This window comes from Jaculus jaculus, chromosome 8, assembly GCF_020740685.1.
Source record: "Jaculus jaculus isolate mJacJac1 chromosome 8, mJacJac1.mat.Y.cur, whole genome shotgun sequence".
Classification (NCBI taxonomy): domain Eukaryota; kingdom Metazoa; phylum Chordata; class Mammalia; order Rodentia; family Dipodidae; genus Jaculus; species Jaculus jaculus.
Genome location: NC_059109.1, coordinates 94,985,163 through 95,012,191, shown reverse-complemented (window position 1 = coordinate 95,012,191; position 27,029 = coordinate 94,985,163). Strand labels below are relative to the sequence as shown.

The 27,029-nt window shown below is 38.6% G+C and overlaps 1 protein-coding gene across 2 annotated transcripts in view; it reads left to right on the top strand.

The window, feature by feature from the left end:
• Esf1 (ESF1 nucleolar pre-rRNA processing protein homolog) overlaps positions 1-27,029 on the top strand; it is a 91,179-nt gene that overhangs the window by 17,676 nt on the left and 46,474 nt on the right. For both annotated transcript variants that reach the window (XM_045156249.1, XM_045156250.1), the window contains exons 5-8: positions 30-130; positions 1,360-1,512; positions 5,668-5,782; positions 10,799-10,946. In XM_045156249.1, the coding sequence (XP_045012184.1) occupies positions 30-130; positions 1,360-1,512; positions 5,668-5,782; positions 10,799-10,946 (517 nt within the window). The remainder of the gene's footprint in view (positions 1-29; positions 131-1,359; positions 1,513-5,667; positions 5,783-10,798; positions 10,947-27,029) is intronic.

The window sequence follows — 27,029 nt, the reverse complement described above, 5'->3', positions numbered from 1 at the left end:
CATACCTACATCTTATTTTTTGTGTTTAGATATATCCTTCGGAGTTTGGAAAGGAGAGGATGAAGGAAGAGCAAGTTCAAGGACCAGTAGAGTTACAGAGCATTCCAGAAGATGCCTCTGAAAAGGACTGGTATTGAGTCATTATGGAATATAAAAAGACTTTATCAGCACACTGTAACAATGTTTTGTATATCTATTTGTATCATAAGTTCTTGAAAATAATTACTGCCATTTTTTAAAAACATCTGGTTAAATGGTTTAGAATTTTTTTTACTTTCATTACTCTGAATTAGTTTTACTTTTTTTTCCTGACATGCCACTTTCTAATAACTGGTACTGAATATCTGTTTGCCTTCAAATTATATAGTTTTTCTGTTCATATTTTTGATATTTCAAGGTAGGGTCTCTCTAGCCTAGGCTAACCTGGAATTCACTATGTAGTCTCAGGTTGCTCTAAAACTCATAGTGATCGTCCTACCTCTCTGCCTCTGCCTACCAAGCACTGCGATTAAAGGTCAGTGCCACCACACTCAGCCCTTGATTTTCTTTTTTGAGGATTAAATAGATTTAAAAATATGAGAATAGCAAAAGCTCTTTTATCCTAGTGCAATACAAAAAAAAAGTTAGTTTTTAAACCACTAGGTGGAGCTGTATGTGTACTTAATATAAATGGTTATTATATGGTGGATGGAGAGGCAGATGAAGACCTTTAAGTAACAGACTGTAGTTAGTGAAATTAATCTGGAAACTGTTTAGCTCTGATGACACATGAATCTGGAGCAAGCATTTTTCAGTATTGGAAATTTCTTCTTAATTAAAACCAGTATTTTCCCAACTTATTTAAATGCAGTGTCCTGGTCTAGATGCTTTACATGAGATTGCTGTACATGGTAGCAAAGCATTAAAAAAATAATAACTGTTGTAAGAAATAAAATTAAGGTTATAGAAATATATGTGATTTTCATATTCTCCTGGTTTAGATATTTCCAAATACCAAACAGCTGTACTTTTTCAGAATAAAAGATAGAAGTAAAATGTTTAATGTTCACCAAGGCAAAATCATGAAGGAAAGATGGCATGTTTGTAGTGTGTTTTTTTTTAAATAATGTCTTTTTTTTTTTGGCTATGGTAGGGGTTGAAGCCAGGCCTCATGTACATTTTTTTTTTTTCGAGGTAGAGTCTGGCTCTAGCCCAGGCTGACCTAGAGTTCACTATGTAGTCTTAGGCTGACCTAGAACTCATGGTGATCCTCTTACTTCTGCCTCCTGAGTGCTGGTACATTTATTTTTTAAAGGGAAAGGTTCCTGAGTTCTGATATCTGATAATAGGAAAGTTTAACTTAGAGTTTTCCCTCTTTAGGACCTCCAGAGAAAAGCTGAGAGACTATCAGTTTAAACGATTAAAGTACTACTATGCAGTAGTGGACTGTGATTCTCCTGAAACTGCAAGTAAAATTTATGAAGACTGTGATGGCCTGGAATTTGAAAGTAGTTGTTCATTCATAGACCTCAGGTAATGTGTGTGTCTTATCAGCTGAATCTTACTGTTCAGGATGATAATGACAAGCAAAGTATTTGAAATATTAGTGCTCTTCGTGTTGTATCGGAAAATAATTTAGTTTTGTATGAACGGTGATGGTATATCAATCCTAAGAAGGAAAATAAACAAGGATATGCTAAAAATAATATATGAATCAATCCCAGTATTTGTGCCCTGTAAGAAATGCTCACTGTGGGCTATGGGTGGGTGGGTGGATTGGTTGGTTAGTTAGTTTTAGTGTTGTTTGAAATAGATTGTCAGTCTAGTACAGGCAGACATAGAACTCATTCTGTAGCTCAGGTTGGCTTCAAATTCACAGTGATCCTCCTACCTCACCCTCCTGAGTGCTGGGATTAATGACATGAGCCACCATGCCCAGTTTTCTCACTATATTTTTTTTTAAGATGGTGTGTTACATGCAATAGTGTTAGTTTACAACTATTTTAGAGGTAGGAAGCAGATGAAATAACATTTAAAAAGAAAAGAAATTGAGATAAGGTCATAGGCATCCACTCATGAACTAGTAGCTCTAGATCTGTGCTATCCAATATTATAGTCATTAATACATGTGTTTACTTTTTTAATTTTAATTTTTTTGACAACTTCCATAATTGTAGACAATAACCCATGATAATTCCTTCCCTCCCCCCCACTTTCCCCTTTTTTTTTTTTAAATTTTTTTTTAATTTATTTATTTGAGAGCGACAGACACAGAGAGAAAGACAGATAGAGGGAGAGAGAGAATGGGTGCGCCAGGGCTTCCAGCCTCTGCAAACGAACTCCAGATGCGTGCGCCCCCTTGTGCATCTGGCTAACGTGGGACCTGGGGAACCGAGCCTCGAACCGGGGTCCTTAGGCTTCACAGGCAAGCGCTTAACCGCTAAGCCATCTCTCCAGCCCCCCACTTTCCCCTTTGAAACTCCACTCTCCATTATTCCCCTTCCCCCTCCCTATCAATCTCTTTTATTTTGATGTTGTCATCTTTTCCTCCTATTCTGATAGTCTTGTGTAGGTAGTCATGGATATCCAGTCCTTTTGTGTCTGGAGGAGCATGTTGTAAGGAGTCCCACCCTTCCTTTGGCTCTTAACATTCTTCCTGCCACCTCCTCTGTAATGGACGCTAAATCTTGGAAAGTGTGATAGAGATGTTTCAGTGTTGAGCACTCCTCTGTCACTTCTCAGCACCATGGTGCCTTCTAAATCATCTCAAGGTCACTGCCATCTGAAAAGAGAAGCTTTTCTAACCAAAAGTGAGTGTAGCATTAATATGTGGATATGAACATTAAGAAAAGTGCTTACTGGGTGGGCAGTTTGGTAAGCAAAAGTATTTTAGCCAGACACTAGCAGGCATTATACCCACAGGGCTCATGACTTCCCCTGTCACAAATTTTTAGTATCAGGGATGTATTCTCTGCCGTGAAGTGGACCTCCAGTCCAATTAGAGAGCAGTTGTTTTCCCGTATAACAGACATGCCACTTTTGCACCCATTGGCTCATTTGGCCTGGCTGGCTAAATTTAAGACTTGCAGTGTCCTCTGTTGAGTATCTCCACTGATGATCTCTCTCCTCCAGTGAACTGCATGCAACATAGCTTTTTCCAGCTTTCTTCTTTTTTAAAAAAAATATATATATACATATATATATATATATATATATATTTATTTATTTATTTATTTATTTGAGATAGAGAGGCAGGGTATACCTGGGCCTATTGCCACTGTAAATGAATTCCAGACACACGTGCCCCCTTGTGCATCCAGCTTACACTGGTCCTGGGAAATTGAACCAGGTTTCTTAGGCTTCTCAGGCAAACGCTTGAACCACTAAGCCATTTCACCAGCCCTTTTTCCAGCTTTCTGTCAATTGATCTACATGGAGGATTTCTCAGTGACCTTGCAGCCCAAGTCTGTGGAGTCTTCAGCGATAGGGTCTTACCATCTATTCCTGGTGGGAAACCAAGAGCCTCAGGAATGCCTATAATGTTTTGGGGGCATCAGGTACCTCCCTGTCCAACAACTAACTAGAAGGTATCCCATTGCTGAGACTAAAAATTTTCTAGAAACAATCTATGCCTTCTGGGTATTCCATCCTCTAAAACAGTAGGTTTCCATATGACTTATTCATACCCTCTTAGATTTTGATTAGCACTCTCCCCCAACTTTCCTTTACTCAGTCTCTTCCCTTGACCTCATTTAGGCCTTTCCTCCCCCAATAATCTGTTCTTCTACTTAAATATATACAATTCCATTCTATTAAGTTCCCCCTCCTTCCTTCCTTTCTATTCTCATTATATCCCCTTTCTAGCTTATTATTTCTAGCTAAGTTTTATTCCATGTCCAACCATTTGCAGCTAGGATCCACATGTAAGAGATAACATGTGGTACATGGCTCTCTGGGCCTGGGTTACCTCACTAAGTGTAATACTTTCCAGATTGATCCATTTTCCTACAAATTTCATAATTTCATTTTTCTTTACTGCTGAGTAGAACTCCATTGTATAAGTGTGTCACATCCTCATTATACACTCATCAGTTGAGGGACATCTACTCTGGTTTCATTTCCTAGCTATTGTGAATAGAGTGACAGTAAACATGGTTGAGCAAGTATCTATAAGGTAGTGAGACAAGTCTTAGGATATATGCCTTGGAGTGGTATAGCTGGGTCATGTGGTAAATCTATTTTTAGCTGTCTCAGGAACCTCCACACTGATTTCCATAATGGCTGGACCAGATTACATCCCACAAACAGTGTAGAAGGGTTCCCCTTTTCCACATCCTTGCCAGCATTTATGGTCATTTGTTTTCATGATGGTAGCCATTCTGACATGAATGAGATGGAATCTCAGAGTGGTTTTAATTTTCATTTCCCTGATGGCTAGTAGATCTTTTTTTCAGATATTTATATGGCATCTGTATTTCTTCTTTTGAGAACTCCTGAGTGCTGGAATTAAAAGCATGTGCCACCATGCCCAGCTTGTTTGATTTCTTTTTATTTAGTTTTTTTGAGTTCTTTGTATATACTGTATATTAATCTCTGACAGATGTATAACTGGCAAAGACTTTCTCCCATCCTATAGGTTTCCTCTTTGCTCTGTTCACAGTGTCCTTTGCTCCTTTACTGTACCAAAGGTTTGTTATTTCATGATGTCCCAGCAGTTGATCTGTGGTTTTATTTCCTGAGCAGTTGGGGTTATATCCAGGAAGTCTTTGCCAATACCAGTATGTTGGAGGTTTTTCCCTACTTTTTTCTTCTTGCAGTTTCAGAGTTTCAGGTCTGATATTAAGGTCTTTGTGCACTGAGAGAGAGAGAAGGATCTATTTTCATCTTCTACATATACATAATTCAGTTTTCTCAGCATCATTTGCTAAAGAGGCTGTCTTTTCTCCAATGAGTATTTTTGGCATTTTTGTCAAAGATCAGGTGGCTGTAGCTACCTGGACTTGCATCTGGGTCCTATACTCTGTTCCATGTCTGTTTTTATGCTAGTACCATGCTATTTTGTTACTATGGCTCTGTAATATCAATTAAAATGAGTATGGTGATACCATTCTTATTTTTGTTGCTCAAAATTGTTTTAGACATTTGTGGGATTTTGTGTTTCCAAGTGAATTTTAGGATTATTTTTTTCTTTCTTTTTCCCTGAAGAATGCCATTGGAATTTTGATGGGGATTCCATTAAATGTGTAGATTCCTTTTGGTAAAATTGCCATTTCACAATATTGATGCTTCCAATCCAAGAACAAGGGATGTTATTCTTGATAAATATACTATGTACTTTTTATGTATATGTGTAAACACTCTCCTGTATAAATTACAAAGCCCTAGATATAATAATCATAAATCACTTAGCTTAACTTATTCCCCTTTCCCTAGCCCTAAAAATTGTCAGTTGAAGTTATAAGGCAACAAGGTTTCTATCTGTAGAATTCTCACATATCTAGTAGAATTTCAGAATTATAGCTTACAAATTTCAGAAAATTTGTGGCATTTAACACATAGATGCTATATGTGCAAGTTCTATAGAAACTTTTATATTGTATGCTTTGTAAACTACAATTAATTACTAGAGAATCTAAACTGGTTGTTTATCACTGCTGCTGAACTTTAAATATTTTTTTTTCTCTGTAGATTTATACCAGATGATACTACTTTTGATGATGAGCCCAAGGATGTAGCCTCAGAAGTGGACTTAACAGCATATAAACCAAAGTATTTCACATCTGCTGCAATGGGAACATCAACGGTATTTGTATTTATTTAAGAGTGAAAATGGGCATTCCAGGACCTCTAGCCACTGCAAATGAAACCCAAACACATGTACCCCCTTGTGCATCTGGCTTATGTGGGTCCTGGGGGATCGAACCAGGGTCCTGAGGCTTCACAGGCAAACACCTTAACCTCTAAGCCATTTCTCCAGCCTATCAATAATATTTCTTAATCTTTAAAAATATGTAGCTGAGTTGTGCATGCTGGCACCTGTAGTCTTAGCACTTGGGAGGTAGAAGCAGGAGAAGTTCAACGTCATCTTCAGGTACATAGTGAGTTTGAGACCTGACTGGGCTACATAAGACCCTGTCTCAAAAAAAAGTTTAGTGGAACTCTTGCTTGAAAAGACTTTGTATTATTTCCTTATAGCATCTTTAGAAATAGATAATATTCAATGTTTCTGTGCACAAGTATGAATAGAAAGGATGCAGAAGTATTTATTTGCATTATTTCTTTGAACATAGTTTTCAGAATTCTTTAGCTTTTAAGCCTGAGTCAGTAACCTACCAATGTATCTTTTTGCTTTTGTCTTTCCCACATTTTCTTATTTAACTAGACCCTATGTAGGTGCTGCATAGAGGATAAGAACCAATCCCTCCACCAGTCATGGGATAGATGGATTTACTGTGTGTCCAGCCAGTAGATACCTAACTCATCAGTGGCTTTAGTTTGTAATTGTGTTGCTTTACCAGTAGACTTCATATATCTGTTAACCTCCTGTCATATTAAAACTCCAGTTAAGGGGGTTGGAGAGATTGCTCAGTGATTAAAAGCACTTGCTTACAAAGCATGCTGGCCCAGGTTCAATTCAGACCCACATAAAGCCAGATGTACAAAGTGGCTCATGCATTTGGAATTTGTTTGCAGTGGCAGGAAACCCTCATGTGCCCATTCTGTCTCTCTTTTTCTCTCTGCTTACAAATAAATAATAATAAAGAGCCGGGGGCTGGAGAGATGGTTTAGTAGTTAAGGCATATTCCTGCAAAGTCAAAGGATCCTGGTTGGACTCTCCAGGTCCCACATAAGCCAGATACTCAAAGGGTGTATACATCTGGAGTTCGTTTGCAGTGGCCAGAGGCCCTGGCGTGCCCATTCTCTCTCTCTCTCTTTCTCTGTCTCTGTCTCTGTCTGCCTCTCTCTCAATAGATAAATAAATAAAAATATTTAAAATAATAACAAAAAGCTGGGTGTGGTGGCTCTTTAATCCCAGCACTAGGGAGGCTGAGGGAGGAGGATTGCTGAGAGTTCAAGGCCACCCTGAGACTACATAGTGAATTCCAGGTTACCCTGAGCTAGAGTGAGACCTTACCTCAATAAACAAAAAAATAATAATAATATAATGTTAATAAAAACCCTAGTTAACAAATATGTATTAACAACAAACATGTACTCAGAACTGGGAAGATGACAGCTGGAGAGATGGCTTAGCAGTTAAGGTGTTTGCCTGCAAAGCCAAAGGACCCAGGTTGAATTCTCCAGGACCCACACAAGCCAGATGCACATGTGGTGGCACATGCATCTGGAGTTCATTTGCAGCATGTGGAGGCCCTGGCACATCCAATCATTCTCTCCCTCTTTTTCTCTCTCTCAAATAAAAAAATAAAAATATATTTTTTTAAAACCTGGAGAGAGGGCTGGAGAGATGGCTTAGCGGTTAAGCGCTTGCCTGTGAAGCCTAAGGACCCTGGTTCGAGGCTCGGTTCCCCAGGTCCCACGTTAGCCAGATGCACAAGGGGGCGCACGCATCTGGAGTTCGTTTGCAGAGGCTGGAAGCCCTGGCGCTCCCATTCTCTCTTTCTCTCTATCTGTCTTTCTCTCTGTTTGTCCCTCTCAAATTAAAAAAAAAAAAAAAAATTAAAAAAAAAAAAAACCTGGAGAGATGGCTCAGAAATTAAAAGTGCTTTCTTGCAAAGCCCGAAGGCTCAGGTTCAATTATCCAGCAACCCACATAAAGCCAGATGGGCATTTGTTTGTAATGGTAAGAGACTCTGGCATACCCATACACAAACATAAACAAATGTATATATTAAAAAAAAAATCTTCTGGGCTGGAGAGATGGCTTAGTGGTTAAGATGATTGTCTGCAAAACCAGAGGTCCCCACTTAAGCCAGATACACAAGGTGGCACCAGCTTCTGGAGTTTGTTTATAGCAGCTGGAGGCCTTGGTGTACCCATTCTCTCCCCCTCTCTTTCTGCCTTTTCAAATAAATTTTTAAAAAATAAAATATTGAAAAAAGTCTTCTTACTGATGGATAATAGCAATACTTTTTTAATTGTTTTATTCTTTTTTAATGAGAGAGTGAGAATTGGCACTACAGGGCCTTAGTTACTGCAGTCAAACTCTAGACACATGAGCCACCTTGTGTGCATGTATCACCTTGTATGCCTGGCTTACATGGGCCTGGGAGTAGAACCTGATTCCTAAGGCTTTGAAGGCAGTTGTCTTAACCACTAAGCCATATCTCCAACCCAACAATAACTTTCTGCCAGTACATGCTCTTATTTTGTTTTCCACAGCAGTTCATCCACATGTTCATTATTACTCTCGATAATGGAGTATCTTGTATATAGCAGAGAATTTGAAAGAAGAACAAAGTTAATGAAAATAGTTCTCTTCTTCTGAATAGTACACTGTTTATTAGTCATACCATTAATGTACTTTTTTGAGGGGGGGGGTTCAAAGAAGGGTCTCTAGTTCAGGCTGACCTGGAATTCACTGTGTAGTCTCAGGTTGGCCTCGAACTCACTGCGATCCTCCTACCTTGCCTCCCAAGTGCTGGGGATTAAAGGTATGTGCCACCATGCCTGGCTTATTCATGTACTTTTTAAAACATATCTTAACTTTTTAAAATTTCTTATTGACAACCTGTATTTTTATATAATTGGAAATGTTTTTAACTTGAGTTTTTATTAGCACGTTTCAACTTTACAAAATAGCTTCATTATTATGTACTTGTACTTGGGTCATCTTATCACCCCCAAATAGTCTTTGTATGGAAGTTGTAGCCAATGTGAAAAGACAAAATAAATGGATAAAGATGTAATGATTAAAATGAGATAAATATGGTTGTAATTACTTGCAGATGTCATATCTGTGTATTAGAGAATATTCAAATAATTAACATGAGAGGTTAATCAAGCCACTGGATCCAAGATCATCAATCAGTAGCTAGTAGCATTTTGTTTTAATTGACAAGCCTTTTTTCCAATGATCTCTCTTCTATTTTGATATTTTTATCCTCTTCTATTATGTAGGCACTGTGTAGGTAGCATCAGCCACTATAAAGTCATGAATGCCATGGCCACTTTATCTCTAAAAGACAGTATTGCAAAGCACTTTTTTTCCTTTTGCTGTTACATTCTTTCTACCTCCTCTTCTGCAATGGTCCCTGAGCCTTGACACTCCACTGTCACTTCTAAGCACTTTGATGAATTTTGATTTTTCCCAGTGGTCATTGCCATCTGAAAAGAGAAGCTTCTCTAAAGAAAAGCAAGAAATAGCATTAACATATGACCGTAAACCTAAGTATTTAGAGGGCAGTTTTGTGGGCATAATATATGCATTTAGCCAGACAATAGTAGTAGCTTTCCCCCTAAAGCTTATGACCTCCCCAGGCAAAGGCTTTTGATTAGATTCTCAGTACTAGGCAGGAATTCCCTCCCATGGAGTGGGCCTTAAATCCATTCAAAGAGAAGTTGGCTTCCCCTCGAGCAGACATGCTACCATTGCACCAGTTGGCACATTTTACCTGTCTAGACAGATGTGTTCTTTCAGGATCCACTGTTGGTTAAAACTGTTGGTAGTTTCCCCCCCCCCCCACATCAGGCTACATAGCTCTTCCCAGCATCTTGACAGATAGTCAACAAAAAGGGTTCCAACTCAGCTCCAGCTTGATTTCTCAGTGTACTGCAGCCCAGGCATGTGTTGTCTTCGGTAGTAGAGTCCTGCCATCTAGTTCTGGTAGACCACTGTGGGTCCCTGGGTCTTGCCTCCAGGTCAGACCGCTCAACCCTCCACCCCCACCCCAAATGCACCCAGGCAACCACTGTTGTGGTGAGCACATGAAAGACAAGACTTTTGGGAGTCACCACTCCTTAATCAGTAGGAAAATGGGTTTTATAAGCAGTTGAGGATCCTAAGGGGATTGGATGTACAAGGTTGCTTGCTGATGCCTAATTAGCATATGAGGACATACATTCCATCATGTAGGCAATGGTATAAGGGAATGGACTTTGCAAAGGTGCTGGCTGATACCATATAAGGAGTTACCTAGGCAACTGACCGAAGGTCACAGGGTTATGGGCAAAGCCTAAGTCTCATCTGAATGTCTAGGTATCTCCTTGGACAGGGAGTGGCCTTACTTCCTACCAATCTCTGTCAGAGATTTTTTTTGAGGGGGGGGCTCATGGCTCACTGCAACCCCCAAGAATGGGGGAAGGAGCTCCCCTGCCTTTCTGATCTCAGAGATATGACCTGTGGTTCAGGCTGCTGCCACCTCTCCATAGCCTGGGGCCCTCATGTCAGGCAGTTTAGGATTGCTTTAACCCAGGGCCCTGCCTGTGTCCAACAGACCACAAAGAGCATTGACAATAGCCTGTATTGTTTGGAGGAGAGACATTAATGATCCTTAACTTTTTAACTTACTGATAAACACAAACGTTAACAATATAATTTTAACAATCAAGAGTTGGGTGAGCATGCATGGGGGCACACGCCTCCACTCCCAGCACTCGGGAGGCAGTGGTAGGAGTACCACCGTGAGTTTGAGGCCACCCTGCAACTACGTAGTGAGTTCCAGGTCATCCTCAGCTAGAGACCCTGCTTTGAAAAACCAAAAAATAAAAATAAAAAAGAAAGTAAAAAGAAAAAGGACATGAATGACATGACTAATAAACAGCTAGAGTGAGACCCTTCCTCAAAAAACAAAAAGAAAATAAGAGTTGCTTACCTTTTTATTTTTCTGTTTGTTGTATTCTCATCCTTCTTTGAAAGGTGGAGATCACTTGGGATGAGACTGATCATGACAGAATCACAACACTTAACAGGAAGTTTAAAAAAGAAGAGCTTCTGGAAATGGATTTTCAGGCCTACTTAGCTTCCTCTAGTGAGGATGAAGAGGAGATAGAAGAAGAGCTACAAGGTACTTGCTGATCCTTTTAATGATAGTTAACAGAAGTGTTTTGGCTATAACTTAAATAGAAAACCCAATCTAATTCTTAGTCTTTCTACAAAGTTTAGAAGGCAGCTATGCTCACCTCTGTACCACCAACACTATACTATAAGTACTTTCCTAACCTGAATTTATTTTTATTTGTTTATTTATTTTATTTTCTGGGAACAGCATTATATATTTACATTAATCCTGCTCAACATCTTTTTTTTTTTGTTGTTTTTTTTTGTTGTTGTTGTTTTTTCTTTTTCGAGGTAGAGTCTCACTCTAGCTCAGGCTAACCTGGAATTCACTATGTAGCCTCAGGATGTCCTCACAGTGATCCTCCTACCTCTGCCTCCTGAGTGCTGGGATTAAAGGCATGTGTCACCATGCCTGGCTTTGAAATTCTTTTTAAAAATTACAAATTTTTATTTAGCTTATGAAGTTTCCTATACAGCTTTTTTTGTCATTATAAATTGGTTTAATTTGTTTTTTATTGACACCTTCCATAATTAGAGACAGTAACCCATGGTGATTCCTTCCTACCCCTTCTTTCCCCTTTGAAATTCCACTCTCCATCATACTCCTTCCCCCTCTCAGTCAGTCTCTTTTATTTTTGATGTCATCATCTTTTCCTTCTATTATGATGGTCTTGTGTAGGTAGTGTCAGGCACTGTGAGGTCATGGATATCCAGGCCATTTTGTGTCTGGAGAAGCACGTTGTAAGGAGTCCTACCCTTCCTTTGGCTCTTACATTCTTTCCGCCACCTCTTCTGCAATAGACCTGAAACCTTGGAAGGTGTGATAGAGATATTTTAGTGTTGAACACTCCTCTCTCACTTCTTTTCAGCACTATGGTGCCTTCTGAGTCATCCCAAGGTCACCACCATGTGAAAAGAGAAGCTTCTCTGACCAAAAATGAGAGTAGCATTAATACATGGGTATGAACATTAAGAGAAGTGCTTACCCTGTAGTTTGGTGAGCATAGTATATACATTTAGCCAGATACCAGCAGATGTTACACCCTTAGGGCTCATGACTACTTCGTTATGAGTTTTCAGTATCAGGCATGTATTCCCTCCTATGGAGCAGACCTCCAGGCCAATTAGAGACCATATAGCTTTTTTGATTAGTTTCAGTTAACCATCCCCATCATATCTCCCATCCTCCTCCTGACTATACTTAAGCCTTCGCACAGCTGGTATTCTACCCATCTGTTTTTGTATCTATTATTCTTTCCTATATGTCTTCCCTCTATCAAATGCTCATGGCTTCTTGATTGTCCCTGGCTATTCTAATTGTTATTCTAACAGCATAAACATAGATGAGCAAGTATCTCTATAGTGGAGCGTACTTAGGGCCTATGTCGAGGGTAATAGAACTGGACCATATGGTAGAACATGTGGTCTTGGTCTTTTTGAGCCTGACTTACGTCACTTAGTATATTTTCCAGATCTGTCCATATTTCTGCAAATTTCATAATTTCTATTTTCTTTACATCTTCAATATCCATTCATCAGTTGATGGACATCTAGGTTGATTCCAATTCCTAGCTGTCATGAATGGGGCAGCAATAAACATGGATGAACAAGTATCTCTAGTAAAGTATAGAGTTCTTAAGGGATATGCCCAGGAGTGGTAGAGCTGGGTCATTTGTTAGTTCTATTTCTAATTTTTTTGAGAAACCTGCACAGCTTTCCATAATGACTGTACCAGTTTACACTTTTTTTTTTTTGACTTTTCGAAGTAGGGTCTCACTCTGGCCCAGGTTGACCTGGATTTCACTATGTAGTCTCAGGGTGGTCTTGAACATGAACTCATGGTGACCCTCCTACCTCTGCCTCCCCAGTGCTGGGATTAAAGGCATGCACCACCACGCCCATCCCAGTTTACACTCTTTATGATATGTTCCTGTATTGTGTTGTGGCTTTACCTGATTTGGGTATCAGAGTAATACTGGCTTCATACGAGGAATGTAATAGTGGTCCTTCACTTTTTTGTTTTATGAAATATTTGTGTTTTGTGTGTGTGTATGTGTGTGGTTTTGTTGTTGTTGTTGTTTCTCTCTCTCCCACCTCCAATTCAGGGTCTCACTGTAGCCCAGGCTGAACTCAGTCCTACCTTAGCCTCCCAAATGCTGGGATTATAAGCATGTGCTACCACATTCAACTTGGAATAGTTTGAGATGCATTAATGTCAGTTCCTTAAAGATTTGGTAAAATTCAACAGTAAATCCATCTTGTCCTACACATTTTGGTTGGGAGGTTTGCTTGTTACAAGTCAGTTTTAGTTTATTTCATCTTGATTTAATTAATGTAGAGCACATGTATCTAGAAATCCATCCATTTCTTTTAGACTTTCCAGTTTAGTGGTATGCATGTTTTTACGGTATGCCCTTACAGTTTTCTCAGCTTAACCAGTATCTGTTGTAAATGGCTCCTTTTTCACCTCTTAGTGACTTTTCTCTTTTAGTTTCACTTATAGTTTATTGATCTGGCTTATCTTTTCAAATAACCAACTCTGAATCATAGATTTATTATATCTTTTTGTTTCTTTTTCAACTTAAATTTCTTTTTTTAAATTTTTTATTATTTTTTTCTCAATTTTATTAAAAATTTTTCATGATTACAAAAAATGTCCCACGGTAATACCCTCCCCCCCCTTTTCCCTTTGAAATTCCATTCTCCATCACATCCACTCCCCATGTCAATAAGTCTCTCCTCTATTCAGATGCCATGATCCTTCCCTCCTCTTATGATGGTCTTGTGTAGGTAGTATCAGGTTCTATGAGGTCATGGATATCGAGGCCAATTTTGTGTCTGGAGGGAGCACGTTGTAAGGAGTCCAACCCTTCCTTTGGATCTTTACGTTCTTTCTACCACCTCTTCCGTATTAGACCCTGAGCCTTGGAAAGGTGTGATTGAGATGTTACTCGGTACTCCAGTCACTTCTTTCCAGCACTATGATAGAGTTGTCCCAAGGTCACTGCCATCTGAAAAGAGAAGATTCTCTATCCAAAGTGAGAGTAGCATTAATATAAAGATATGACTATTAAGAGAAGTGCTTACTGGGCAGTTTGATAAGCATAGTATATACACTTATCCAGACATCAGCAGATGTTACAAACTTAGGGCTCATGACTACCCCTGTTTTAAGTTTTCAGTGTCAGGGATGTATTCGAGTGGGCCTCCAGTCCAATTGGAAGGCAGTTGGTTTCCAACATGACAGACATGCCACTCTTGCACCCATTGGCTCATTTAGCCTGGCTGGCCAATTATAGGGCTTGCAGTGTCCACTGTTGAGTATTTTCACTAGTGGTGTATCTTTCTCCCATTGAACTGCATATAGAATGGCTTCTTCCAGTTTTCTGTCAGGTGGTCTACATGGAGGAGGTTATCAGCTCAGTTCCAGCAGGATTTCTCAGTGGCTTTGCAGCCCAAGTATGTGAAGTTGTCAGCAATAGTCTTACCATCGATTCCTGGTGGGAAACCAAGGCCCTCGGCAATGGCCTATAATGTTTTGGGGGCATCAGGGACCTCCCTGGCCAACAACTCACTGGAAGGTATCCCATCCCTGGCACTGAAAATTTTCTAGCAATGATCTACAGCTCCTGAGTGTCCCATTTCCCAAAACTGAAGGATTCCATTTGATTTATTTATATCCTTTCAGATTTTGATTAGTCCTCCCTCCTTCTTTCCTTTACTCAGTCTCCTCTCCTGACCTCACTTTGGGCCTTTTCACCCCCATTAATCTATTCTTCTACTTACATATATACAATATCAACCTATTAAGTACCCTCCTCCCTTCTCTTCTCTTCCCCTTTATATCTCTTTTCTAGCTTACTGGCCTATGCTATTGAGTTTTTTCCTTCTCACACAGAAGCCCAATCATCTGTAGCTAGGATCCACATATGAGAGAGAACATGTGGTACTTGGCTTTCTGGGCCTGGGTTACCTCACTTACCTTTCCAGATCCATCCATTTTTCTGCAAATTTCATAACTTCATTTTTCTTTACTGCTGAGTAGAACTCCATTGTATAAATGTGCCACGTCTTCATTATCCACTCATCAGATGAGGGACATCTAGGCTGGTTCCATTTCCCAGCTATTATAAACTGAGCACTAATAAACATGGTTGAGTACTTCCTTCTAAGGAAATGAGATGAGTCCTTAGGATATATGCCTGGGACTGCAATAGCTGGGTCGTATGGTAGATCAATTTTTAGCTGTCTTAAGAATCTCCACACTGATTTCCACAATGGCTGGACCAGATTGCATTCCCACCAACAGTGTAGAAGGGTTCCTCTTTTTCCACATCCCCGCCAACATTTATGAACATATGTTTTCATGATGGTAGCCCATCTGACAGGTGTGAGATGGAAACTCAATGTAGTTTTAATCTGCATTTCCCTGATTACTAGGGATGTAGAACATTTTTTAGATGCTTATACACCATCCATATTTCTTCTTTTGAGAACTCTCTTTAGCTCCATAGCCCATTTTTTAATTGGCTTGTTTGATTTCTTATTATTTAACTTTTGAGTTCTTTGTATATCCTAGATATTAATCCTCTATCAGATATATAGCTGTGAAAGATGTTTTCCCGGTTGTCTCTTTGCTTTATTAACAGTGTCCTTTGCAGTACTAAATCTTTGTAATTTCATGAGGTCCCAGTGATTAATCTGTGGTTTTATTGTCTGAGCAATTGGGGGGGGGGTTGTATTCAGAAAGTCTTTGCCAAGACCAATATGTTGAAGGGTTTCCCCTACTTTTTCCTCTAGCAGTTTCAGAGGTTCAGGTCTGATGTTAAAGTCTTGAATCCATTTGGACTTAATTCTTGTATATGGAGAGAGAGAGGAATCTATTTTCATCCTTCTACAGATACATATCCAATTTTCTCAACACTATTGGCTGAAGAGGCTGTCTTTTCTCCAATGAGTATTATTAATATTTTTATCGAATATCAGGTGGCTATAGCTACCTGGACTTATATCTGGGTCCTCTATTCTGTTCCATTGATTTACATGTCTGCTTTTGTGCCAGTACCATGCTGTTTTTGTTACTTTGGCTCTGTAGTATAGGGTAAAGTTAGGTATGGTGATACCACCAGCCTTATTTTTGTTGCTCAGTATTATTGTAAATATTCAAGGTTTTTTGTGATTCCAAATGAATTTTTGGATTGTTTTTTCTATATCCATGAAAATGCCTTTGGAACTTAGATGGGGATTGCATTAATTGTGTAGATTGCTTTTGGTCAGATTGCCATTTTCACAATATTGATTCTTCCAATCCAGGAACAAAGGATGTTTTTCCACTTCCTAGTGTCTTCTGCAAGTTCTTGCTTGAGCATTTTATAGTTTTCATTGTAGATATCCTTTACTTCCTTGGTTAGGTTTATTCCAAGGTACTTTATTTTATTGATACAATTGTGAATGGTAGTGATTCTCTGATTTCATCCTCTGTGTGTTTGTTGTTAGCATATACGAAGGTTACTGATTTCTGTGTGCTTATTTTGTATCCTGCTACATGGCTGTAGGTTTTGATCAGCTCCAACAGTTTGCTAGTAGAGTCTTTAGGGTTCTTTATGTATAGAATTATGTCATCTGCAAATAATGATAACTTGATTTCTTCTTTTCCAATTTGTATCCCTTTTGTGTGTGTCTCTTGCCTTATTGCTATGGCTAAGACTTCCAGTACTATATTAAATAAAAGTGGGGACAGTGGACCCCCTTGTCTTGTTACTGATTTTAGCACAAAAGCTTCCAGTTTTTCCCCATTTAGTAATATGTTGGCTATAGGCTTGTCATAAATAACTTTTATTGAGATATGTTCCTTCTATTCCCAGTCTTTGTAGGACTTTTATCATGAAGGGATGTTGGATTTGTTAGATGCTTTCTCTGTGTCTAATGAGATGATCAGGTGATTTTTGTCCTTAAATCCATTTATATATTTTATTACATTTATTGATTTACATATATGGAACCATCCCTGCATCTCTGGGATAAAGCCTACTTGGTCAGGGTGAATGATCTTTTTGATATACTCTTGTATTGTTTGCCAATATTTTCTCGAATTTTTGCATCTATGTTCATGAGAGAGGTTGGTCTGTAATTTTCTTTTTTTGTCTATCTTTGCCTGGTTTTGGTATCAGGGTGATGTTGCCTTCATGCAAGAAGTTTGGTAGAATTCCTTCTTTTTCTATTTTATGGAAAAGCTTAAGAAGCAATGGTGTTAGCTCTTTCTTGAAGGTCTGGTAAAATTCAGCAGTGAATCCATCTGGGTGTGAGCATTTTTTAGTTGGGAGATTTTTGATAATTGTTCAGATCTCCATGTTCCTTATAGGTCTATTTAAGTGATTAATCTCATCTTGATTTAATTTAGGTAGGTCATATAAATCAAGGAAATCATCCATTTCTTCCAGATTTTTATACTTTGTGGATATATGCTTTTATAATATGTCCCTATGATTTTTTTAATTTCTCTGGCATCTGTTGCGATGTTACCTTTTTCATCTCTAATTTTATTAACTGGTGTCTCTCCTCTCTCTCTTTTGGTCAGATTTGCTAAGGGTTTATCAATCTTGTTTATCCTTTCAAGGAACCAACTCTTTGATTCATTAATTGTTTGGATTGTTTAGTTTCTATTTCATTAATTTCTGCTCTAATCTTTATTATTTCTTCCCGTCTACTGATTTTTGTTTTGCCTTGTTCTTCTTTTTCCAAGGCTTTAAGGTGAAACATTAGGTCGTTTACTTGTTACCTTTCTGATTTCTTAATATAGGCACTTAAAGGTATAAATTTACCTTTGGGACTGCCTTCATTGTGTCCCAGAGATTTTGGTGTATTGTATTCTCATTATCGTTTGACTCTATAATATTTTTGATTTCCCTCTTGATTTCTTCATTGACCTGTTCATCATTTTGTAATGTGTTGTTTAATTTCCATGATTTTGTGTATGCTTATGACCTTTATTACTATTCATTTGTAGTTGAATTCCATTGTGGTCAGATAGGATGCAAGACATTATTTCAATTTTCCTGTATTTGTTAAGGTTTGCTTTGTGTCCTAATACATGTTCTATTTTAGAGAATGTCCCCTGTGCTGCTGAAAAGAATGTATACCCTGCAGCATTTGAATGAAATGTCCTGTAGATATCTGTTAGGTCCTTTCCTTCTGTGACCTCATTTAGTCCAGATGCCTGTCTGTTTATTTTTTCCTGTGATGACCTGTCAATTGATGAGAGTGGGGTGTTAAAGTCACCCACCACCACTGTGTTTGTTGTTATCTGTGACCTTAGTTCTAATAGTGTTTGTTTGATGAATTTGGGAGCCCCCATGTTAGGTGCATATATGTTTAGGATTGTAATGCTCTCCTGTTGGAGGGTGTCTTTAATCAATATAAAGTGGCCTTCCTTATCTTTCTTAACTAATGTTGGACTGAAATCTACCTTGTCAGATATTAGCATAGCAACCCCTGCTTCTTTTCTAGGTCCATTTGCTTGAAGCACCATTTTCCAACCTTTCACCCTAAGATAGTGTCCATTCTTTGTAGAAAGGTGGGTTTCTTGGAGGCAACAAATTGAAGGATCCTGCTTTTTAACCCAGTCTGCAAACCTATGTTTTGTTTGGGGCATTGAGGCCGTTGATATTAAGAGATATTATGGAAAGGTGTGAATTCCTTTTTCACTTTTTTTTTTTTTAATTTCTTCTGGTTTTACCTTTGCTGGCTTGTGTTAACTAGTTTTCGAGTATTGTTTGTTTTTTCTAGGTTCCTTATATGTGTTGTTTTCTTTTTCTTCAGCATGGAGGATTCTTTCAAGTATTTTCTGTAGAGCTGGATTTGTCCTCAAATAGTCATTTAGCCTGTTTTTGTCATGGAATGTCCTTATTTCTCTGTGTATTTGAATGGATAGCTTTGCAGGATAAAGTAACTTTGGTTGACAGTTGTTAACTTTCAGAACTTGGAATACATCACTCCATGCCCTTCTGGCTTTTAAAGTTTGTGTTGAGTGATCTGCTGTAATCCTGTTAGGCTTGTCTTTGTAGGTAACTTGATTTTTCTCTCTGACTGCTTTCAATATTTTTTCTTTGATATGTATGTTTGGTAGTTTGATTATAATATGGCGAGCAGAGGTTCTTTCCAGGTTTTGTCTAGCTGGTGTTCTAAAGGATTCCTGTATCTGCATTGGCACCTCTTTCCCAATTTGGGGGAAGTTTTCTTCTATGATTTTGTTGAAGACACCAACTATGCCTTTGCAGTGAAATTCTTCTCCTTCTACTATGCCCTGAATTCTTATGTTTGATCTTTTCATAGTGTCCCATATATCTTGGAATTCCCATTCATACTTTTCTATTAGTTTGTCTTTCTCTTTGTTGGACTGTATTAGATCTGCCACCTGGTCTTCTAGCTTAGATACTCTGTCCTCTCCATCCATTCTACTGGTGAGATTTTTCTACAGTTTTTTATTTCATTAACTGTGTTCTTTATTTGTTTTAATTCTGACTTGTTTTTCTTTATTATTTCTATTTCCTTATTTATGTCTGGTATTGACCTATTTATTTCAATAAATTAGTGTCCTGTCTTTTTGCGTCCTTTGAATTCTTCTTTGAGTTCTTTGATCATATTTATAATCATTCTTTTGAAATCTTTTTCAGGCATTTCCTCAAATCGTTCTCACTAGAGGTCATTTCTGATGTGTTAATTTTTGGTGGATTTATATTGTCTTGATTTTTGGTGTTTCTTGTATTATAATGTATATATTTTTGCATCTTGGATTATTTAATGATTGGATTTTCCAGTTAGCTGGGTATTATGAGATGTATCAATTAATCTGTTGTTATATATCTTCAGGGTAGGAGCTTAAGGTGCTTGGTATGGCTCTGAAGACTCTCAGAGTATGTGCAAAAGTGACTAGGTGTTGAGTGTGCCTGCTATGAGAGTATTCAAGTAGGCTAAGAGGAACAAAATACAGGCAGATTCTAAAATTTAGCTAAACAACGTACACTGTCAAGGAAAGACAGCTCAGAGTATTTATCCAAGAGTAGGTATTATGACAACCAGATCGGCTGTCTGTCCCTTAGGCTGTGTGGTGCCTCACCCACTCCCTTAATCTTGACAACAAGGTGGTTACGATTTCTGGTCTGTAGAGGGTTCCAAGTCAGCTTGTGACCAGGTGAGATCCTTACCTAATGTATAACAGAAGAGTAAACAAAGCCAGTATAATTCAAGAAGCAACAAATAACAAGCCCAAAATACAGCTTATTTAAGAATGGAAAATTTGACCATCCATCTTATTTAACATATAATTTATCTTGATTTGAAGGTGCTATTAGCACTTCTGCTTCAGGCATATATACCAGGTTTATTAGGTGGGTACTGACCTGGTGTAATCCCAGTTACCTTTTGGGATGATTTTGGTCTCAGCTGCGCTCTTGATTGGGTCCCTCTTTAGTGCTCTGTCAGTTCAATAGGCGTGGCCAGGTCCCTGGACTGCTGCTTTGTTCCAGACTGGGCACTGGTGGTGGGGAAGGGGAGGGTGCCGATGCTGCTCAGTATGCCCACTGTTCCACATGTTCTTCTACCTTGTGGTCTGCTCCTCCGTTGTTCACTGCCGCTCTCCCTTCATGTTTCTTGAGTTTTTGGAGAGCTCTGCTGTGAGTGGGAACTCCCCTCGCCTGGCTTTTCCTGTGGCTCAGGCCGAGTGCCACCATCACAGTCTGACATGCAGACCCACCCCGCCATAGCAGCTTCTGCCAGCCAGTGCAGGTTCTGGGTATTCTGGATCTCCCCTACTTCTCCACTGCTCTCTTTTTGTTTCTATTTCATTAATTTCTGCCCTGATCTTGTGTCTGTCTCCTGATATTTGGTTTGTCTCATTCTTCATTTTCCAAGGTGTGCGTTAAGCTATTTGAGACCTTCCTAATTTTCTTTTTTTTTAAATATTTTATTTATTTATTTGACAGAGAGAGGGAGATGGAGAGAAAGACAGAGAGAATGGGCATGCCAGGGACTCTAACCACTGCATACGAAGTCCAGAAACTTGCACCACTTTGTGCATCTGGCTTACATGGGTCCTGGAGAATTGAACCAAGGTCCTTTGTCTTTGCAGGCATATTCCTTAACTGCTAAGCCATCTCTACAGCCCTAATTTTCTTAAGTTTATTTTTAAATCTGTCTTTATTTATGTTAGAGACAGAGAGAGAGCATACAGACAGAGTGAGTGAGTATAGGTGTACCAGGGCCTCCAGCCACTGCAAATGAACTCCAGATACACGTGCCATTTTGTGCATCTGGTTCTATATGAGTACTAGAGATTCAAATCCAGGACATCAGGCTTTGTAGGCAAGCACTTTTAACCATTACTCCATCTCTCCAGCTCATTTAATTTCTTATAATAGGCACTTAGGACTATATACTACCCTTTTAGAACTGCCTTTATTGCTTCCCATTGGTTTCGGTATGCTGTGTTTTCTTTATCATTGAGTCTAGGAATTTTTCATTTTCTTGGTTTCAGCAGTGTGTTGTTTAGTTTCCATGAGGTTATAAATGTTCTGTAGTTTCTCTTGCTGTTGAATAGTAGTTTTATTCTATTGTGATCAGATAATATATAAGGGATTATTTCAGTTTTCCTATATTTGTTAAGATTTGCTTTCTGTCCTAATAATGTATGATTTATTTTTAGAGAAAATTTCATGTGCTGCTAAAAAGAATGTGTATTCTGCAGCATTTCAATGGGATGTTCTGTTGGTGTCTATTAGGGCTATTTGTTTTATGGTATCATTTAATCCAGATTTTTATGCTTGATTTTTTTCACCTGGCTGAGTTGTCATTTGATAAGAGTAGGATATTGAAGCCATGTACTATTATTGTGTTTGGGGTTATCTGCAACTTTACATCTACTAGTATCTTTTTAATGAAATTTGGCACATCAGTGTTTGGTGCCCATATAATTAGAATCATAATGCCCTTTGGTTGAATTGTTCCTTTAAGCAGTATAGAGTACCTTTTTCATTTCTTCTCACCACTTAGTGTGATTTCTATCCTGTCAGATATTCAAAGAGCAACACTTGCTTGAACACTTGCTTGTTTCATAGGACCATATATTTGAAATACTATTTTTGATCCTTTCACTCTCGGGTAGTATCTGTTAGTTTTGGAGAGTTGTGTTTCTTTGGGGCACCCAACAGAGGAATCTTAACTTTTTTAAAAAATATATTTTGTTCATTTTTATTTATTTATTTGAGGGTTACAGAGAGAGAAAGAGGCAGAGAGAGAGAGAATAGGAGCACCAGGGCCTCCAGCCACTGCAAACAAACTCCAGACACAAACGCCCCCTTGTGCATCTGGCTAACATGGGTCCTGGGAAAAACCAGAGTCCTTAGGCTTAACCGCTAAGCCATTTCTCCAGCCCAGAATCTTGACTTTTAATCCAGTCTGCTAGTCGGTGTCTTTTTTTTTTTTTTTTAAGAGAGTGAGAGAAAGAATTGGCATGCCAGGGCCTAAGCCACTGTAGTCAAACTCCAGACACTTGTGCCACCTAGTGGGTGTATGCATCCTTTCACTTGCCTCACCTTTGTGTGTCTAGCTTACATGGGTTATGGAGGGAGATCAAACATGGGTACTTAGGCTTTGCAGGCAAGTGCCTTAAACACTAGCCATCTCTCCAGCCCTAGTCTGTGTCTTGCTTGGAGAATTGAGGCCATTTATATTATTATCATTTAAAGGTGTTTATTCATTCCTGTCATTTTTGTTAATCTTGTTTTGCTTCAGGTATCAATTATTGAAGTTTGGTTTATTCTTTTTTCTGATCTCATGGATTTGATTTTCCTTCTCTTCAGTCTGAAGAATTACTTTTCATGTATTTTCTATAGAGCTTCCTTAATGGTGATCAATTCCTTTTAACCTCTTTTTATATAAAAAGTTCTTTTTCCTTTGATTTATGACAGGTAGCTTTGCTAGGCACAATAGTTTGAGATGGATTTCAGAACTTGAAATACATAATTCCAAGCACTCCTGGCTTCTAAAGTTTCTGTTGAGAAATGTTGTTATTCTGGTGAACTTGACTTTTAAGTCACTTGATTATTTTTTCTTGCTGCTTTCAATATATTTTCTTTGATCTTTATTGTTAATAGTTTAATTGTAATATGATGAGGGGATGTTCTTTTCTAGTGTTGTCTGATTGGTATTCCCCAAATGCCTCCTGAATTTGCATTGCCATCCCTTTCCCTAATTTTGGGATATTTTCTTCTGTGATTTTGTTGAAAATTCTTACTTCCTTTAGATTGAAGTTTATCTTCTTTGTCCAAAATTCTCAGGGTTCACCTCTTCATAGTGTCCCAAAAGTCTTGAAACTTCTACTTCTACCTTCTTATTAATTTTTCTTTCTCCTTGTTGGAATGTTCCAATCTTCCACCTTATCTTCTAGTTCAAATATTCTGTCCTGTCCTGTCCTGATCCAGTCTATTGGTGAGTTAGTTTATGGAGTTTTTATTTGATTTATTATATTTTCTTTTCTTTTTTTTTTTAATTTTTATTTGAGAGCGACAGACAGAGAGAAAGACAGATAGAGGGAGAGAGAGAGAATGGGCGCACCAGGGCTTCCAGCCTCTGCAAACGAACTCCAGACGCGTGTGCCCCCTTGTGCATCTGGCTAACGTGGGACCTGGGGAACCGAGCCTCGAACCGGGGTCCTATGGCTTCACAGGCAAGCACTTAACCACTAAGCCATCTCTCCAGCCCTGATTTATTATATTTTTATTTTAGTATTTCAGATTGGCTTGTCTTAAGTATTTCTATACTCATATCAACCTCATGTTGTTCAGCTGATTATCTGAGCTGTCTTGAATTCCTTCACGAATTTGTTTTCTGTTTTTGGTTTCTTCTTTGATTTCTTTTTTTTTTTTTTAGCACTCTTATAATGGTTATTTTCAGTTCTCTGTCGTATTTCTAATTCACCCTCACTGGAGGCCATTACTGTGGGATCACCCTCACTGGAGGCCATTACTGTGGGATTTGTAATGTTTGGAGAAGTTATTTTTTGTGGGTTTTTTTTTCTTGTAATTATTTATTTCTGTTTGTGCATGATCATATTGTGAATGCAGGTGCACACATGGGGAGGTCAGAGGATAACTTGTTGAGTTGGTCTTCAGCAGTCCACCTCATTTGAGGCAGGTCTCTTTCTCTGGATTCTCACCCTGTTGTTTGTTGCTATAGTATCCATAAGCTTCCAGGAAGTTCTCCCATCTTCACCTCCCATCTTGCTGTCAGCATCAGTATGCTGAGATTACAGAAGCCTGCCATGGCTTCCAACTTAGGTGGGGTCTGAGGATCAAAGTTGGTGCTTCAGCTTGATCCAGCCCCACATTCTTGTGCTTCTTACATTGTAGTAATGGAATTTTCATATCTCAGGTTAATTCATTGCTTGGATTTTTCTGTTCATCATCTGTGTCCTCCATCGAGGAGTTCAAGGTACTTGTTGTGGCTTCTGTATTACTCCCAGAGTAGAATACTAACAGCAAGAATGACCAAAGCTGGTGGACATGCCTGCTTTACCCTGAATTTCTTGAAATACTACCCGTTAAACCCTGACCTAACCAAAAAAGAAGAAAAAAATACATACATTTTAGACTTGTCCTGATTCATATAGTTGCTCATTCTTAAAAACTTAAAAAATGCTCTATTAACTCCTCCCTTAGCTTTTTTTTTTTTTGAGGTAGGGTCTCACTCTAGCCCAGGCTGACCTGGAATTCACTGTATCTTCTCAGAGTGGCCTCAAAATCACGGTGATTCTCCTACCTCTGCCTCCCAAGTGCTGGGATTAAAAGCATGTGCCTGTTTTCAAAATATAAAATTATTTATTAGAGAGAGCAAGAGGATAGGTGAGCCAGGGCCTCAAACCACTATAAAGGAACTGTAGATGCATGTGCCGCCATGTGCATCTGGCTTATATGGGTACTGGGAAATCAAACCTGGGTCCTTATGCTTTGCAGGCAAGCACCTTAATCACTAAGGCCTTCCCCTGCCCCTTTTTAGGTTAAGACTTATTATGTTGACCAGGCTGGCATCAAATTCACAGAAATCTACCTGCCTTTGTCTCCCAAATGCTAGGATTTACAGGCATCAGCCATCATGCCCAGCCTAAACTCCCTTTTAAAACCTTAAGTTTCCTTTAGACTGAATAAATCTATTTTACACTCCATTTTTCTCAACTGCTTTGTAATTTCCAGGTCTGAAATTATACTGGAAATTATAATTTTATCCTTAATATACTGAAGTTTAATTGTAGGCTGAGGATGTAGATCAGTTCTAGAACCCTTGTTTAGCAAGGGCCTTGAGCTTGATACTGGCATTGAAAAATAACAACAAGCCCTCTTCAAAGATTATTTATTTACATATATATTTATTTGAGAGAAGAGAATGAGCACACCAGGGCCTCCAGCCACTGCAAACAAATTCCAGATACATGTGCCACCTTGTGGGTCTGGCTTTATTTGGGTTCTGGGGGATCAAACCTGGGTCATTTGGTTTTGAACGTATGTTCCTTAATTGCTAAGCCATCTCTCCAGCCTCAGCAAACACTGTTTTAAAAATATTTTATTTATTTGTAGCCGGGCATGGTGGCACACGCCTTTAATTCCAGCACTTGGGAGGCAGAGGTAGGAGGATTGCTGTGATTTTGAGGCCACCCTGAGACTCCATAGTGAATTTCAGGTCAGCCTGGGCTAGAGTGAGACCCTTCCTTGAAAAAAAAAAAAAAAATTGTGTGAGAGAGAGAAAGAGACTATGGGTGTGCCAAGGACTCTAGCCACTGCAACTGAACTCCAGATGCATGTTCCAACTTGTGCATCAGGCTTACATGGGTCCTGGGGAATCAAACCTGGGTTCTTTGGCTTCATAGGCAAGAGTCTTAACCCTTAAGTTATCTCTCCAGTTCAACAAATCCTTCTTTATCCTTCTACTCGTTTATCCTAGATAATATAAGAATCCTAAATAACTTTTGTGCTATTGTTATATGTTGAATTATTTTTAAGCCATATAGTGTATAATAATTTCTACTTCCATTTCTCCTCATTTTCTATACTTCCTTTGCTCTTCATTTCTTTCTAAATCTAATTTTCCTTCAGCCTTAAATACGTACTTTGGAAATTCTGGTATCTTAACTCTCTTGAGGTTTGGTTTGTCTCCAAAAGCCAGAAAATATTGCATGCAAAGGTTTCTATATTGGTTTTCCTTCCCACATCTATACTGATAATGCTGTACCATTGCTTTCTGATGAAATTGTTGTTTTGGAAGGTTGTCTGGATTTATTTTTACTACTTTTAAAAATTACACTTTTTAAGTTTTAAGGCTTAAGCTTCCCTGGCTTCTGCAGTGATGCAAATCTACATGAGGGCTTATTTTCTTTGGAGTATCTCCATCTGGGTTCCTGCTTAATGTGCGGGTGCTAGTTGAAATACTCTCCTCTGGACCTTTAACTTTTGTCCTGTGGTCTTTGATAAAAGTCTTTCCAAACTATAGCTGAGTTCGTAGCTGCTATTCCTGTGATCAGTAAGAAATGCTCTCAATGTAAAATAAGTCTAAAACATCTGGGGTCATCTTTCTGGTATTCTGTTCTGATGAAGTACATCATTCACTTTGATGTTCTTAAGGAATAGATTGATCAGAAGTAGTTACTTAGTTTGTCTAAGTTAAGATATTTGGGTAATTCAAGTGATTGTATACCTTTTAAATTAGATGTGTAGTTTAAAAGTAATTCATCTTGTGTTGGAGAGATGGCTTAGTGGTTAAAGCATTTGCCTGCAAAGCCAAAGGATCCCAGTTCAATTCTCCAGGACCCATGTAAGCCAGATGCACAAGGGGGTGCACATATCTGGAGTTCGTTTGCAGTGGCTGGAGGCCCTGGTATACCCGTTTTCTATGTTTCCCTCTCTCTCTCTCTCTCTCTCTCTCTCACTCTCTCTCTCTCTGAAATAAATAAATAAAATATATTTTTAAAATATTTTTTTAAAAAGTTATTCATCTTACAACACTTGGAAGGCTGAGGTAGGAAGATTATTGTGAGTTCAAGGCCAGA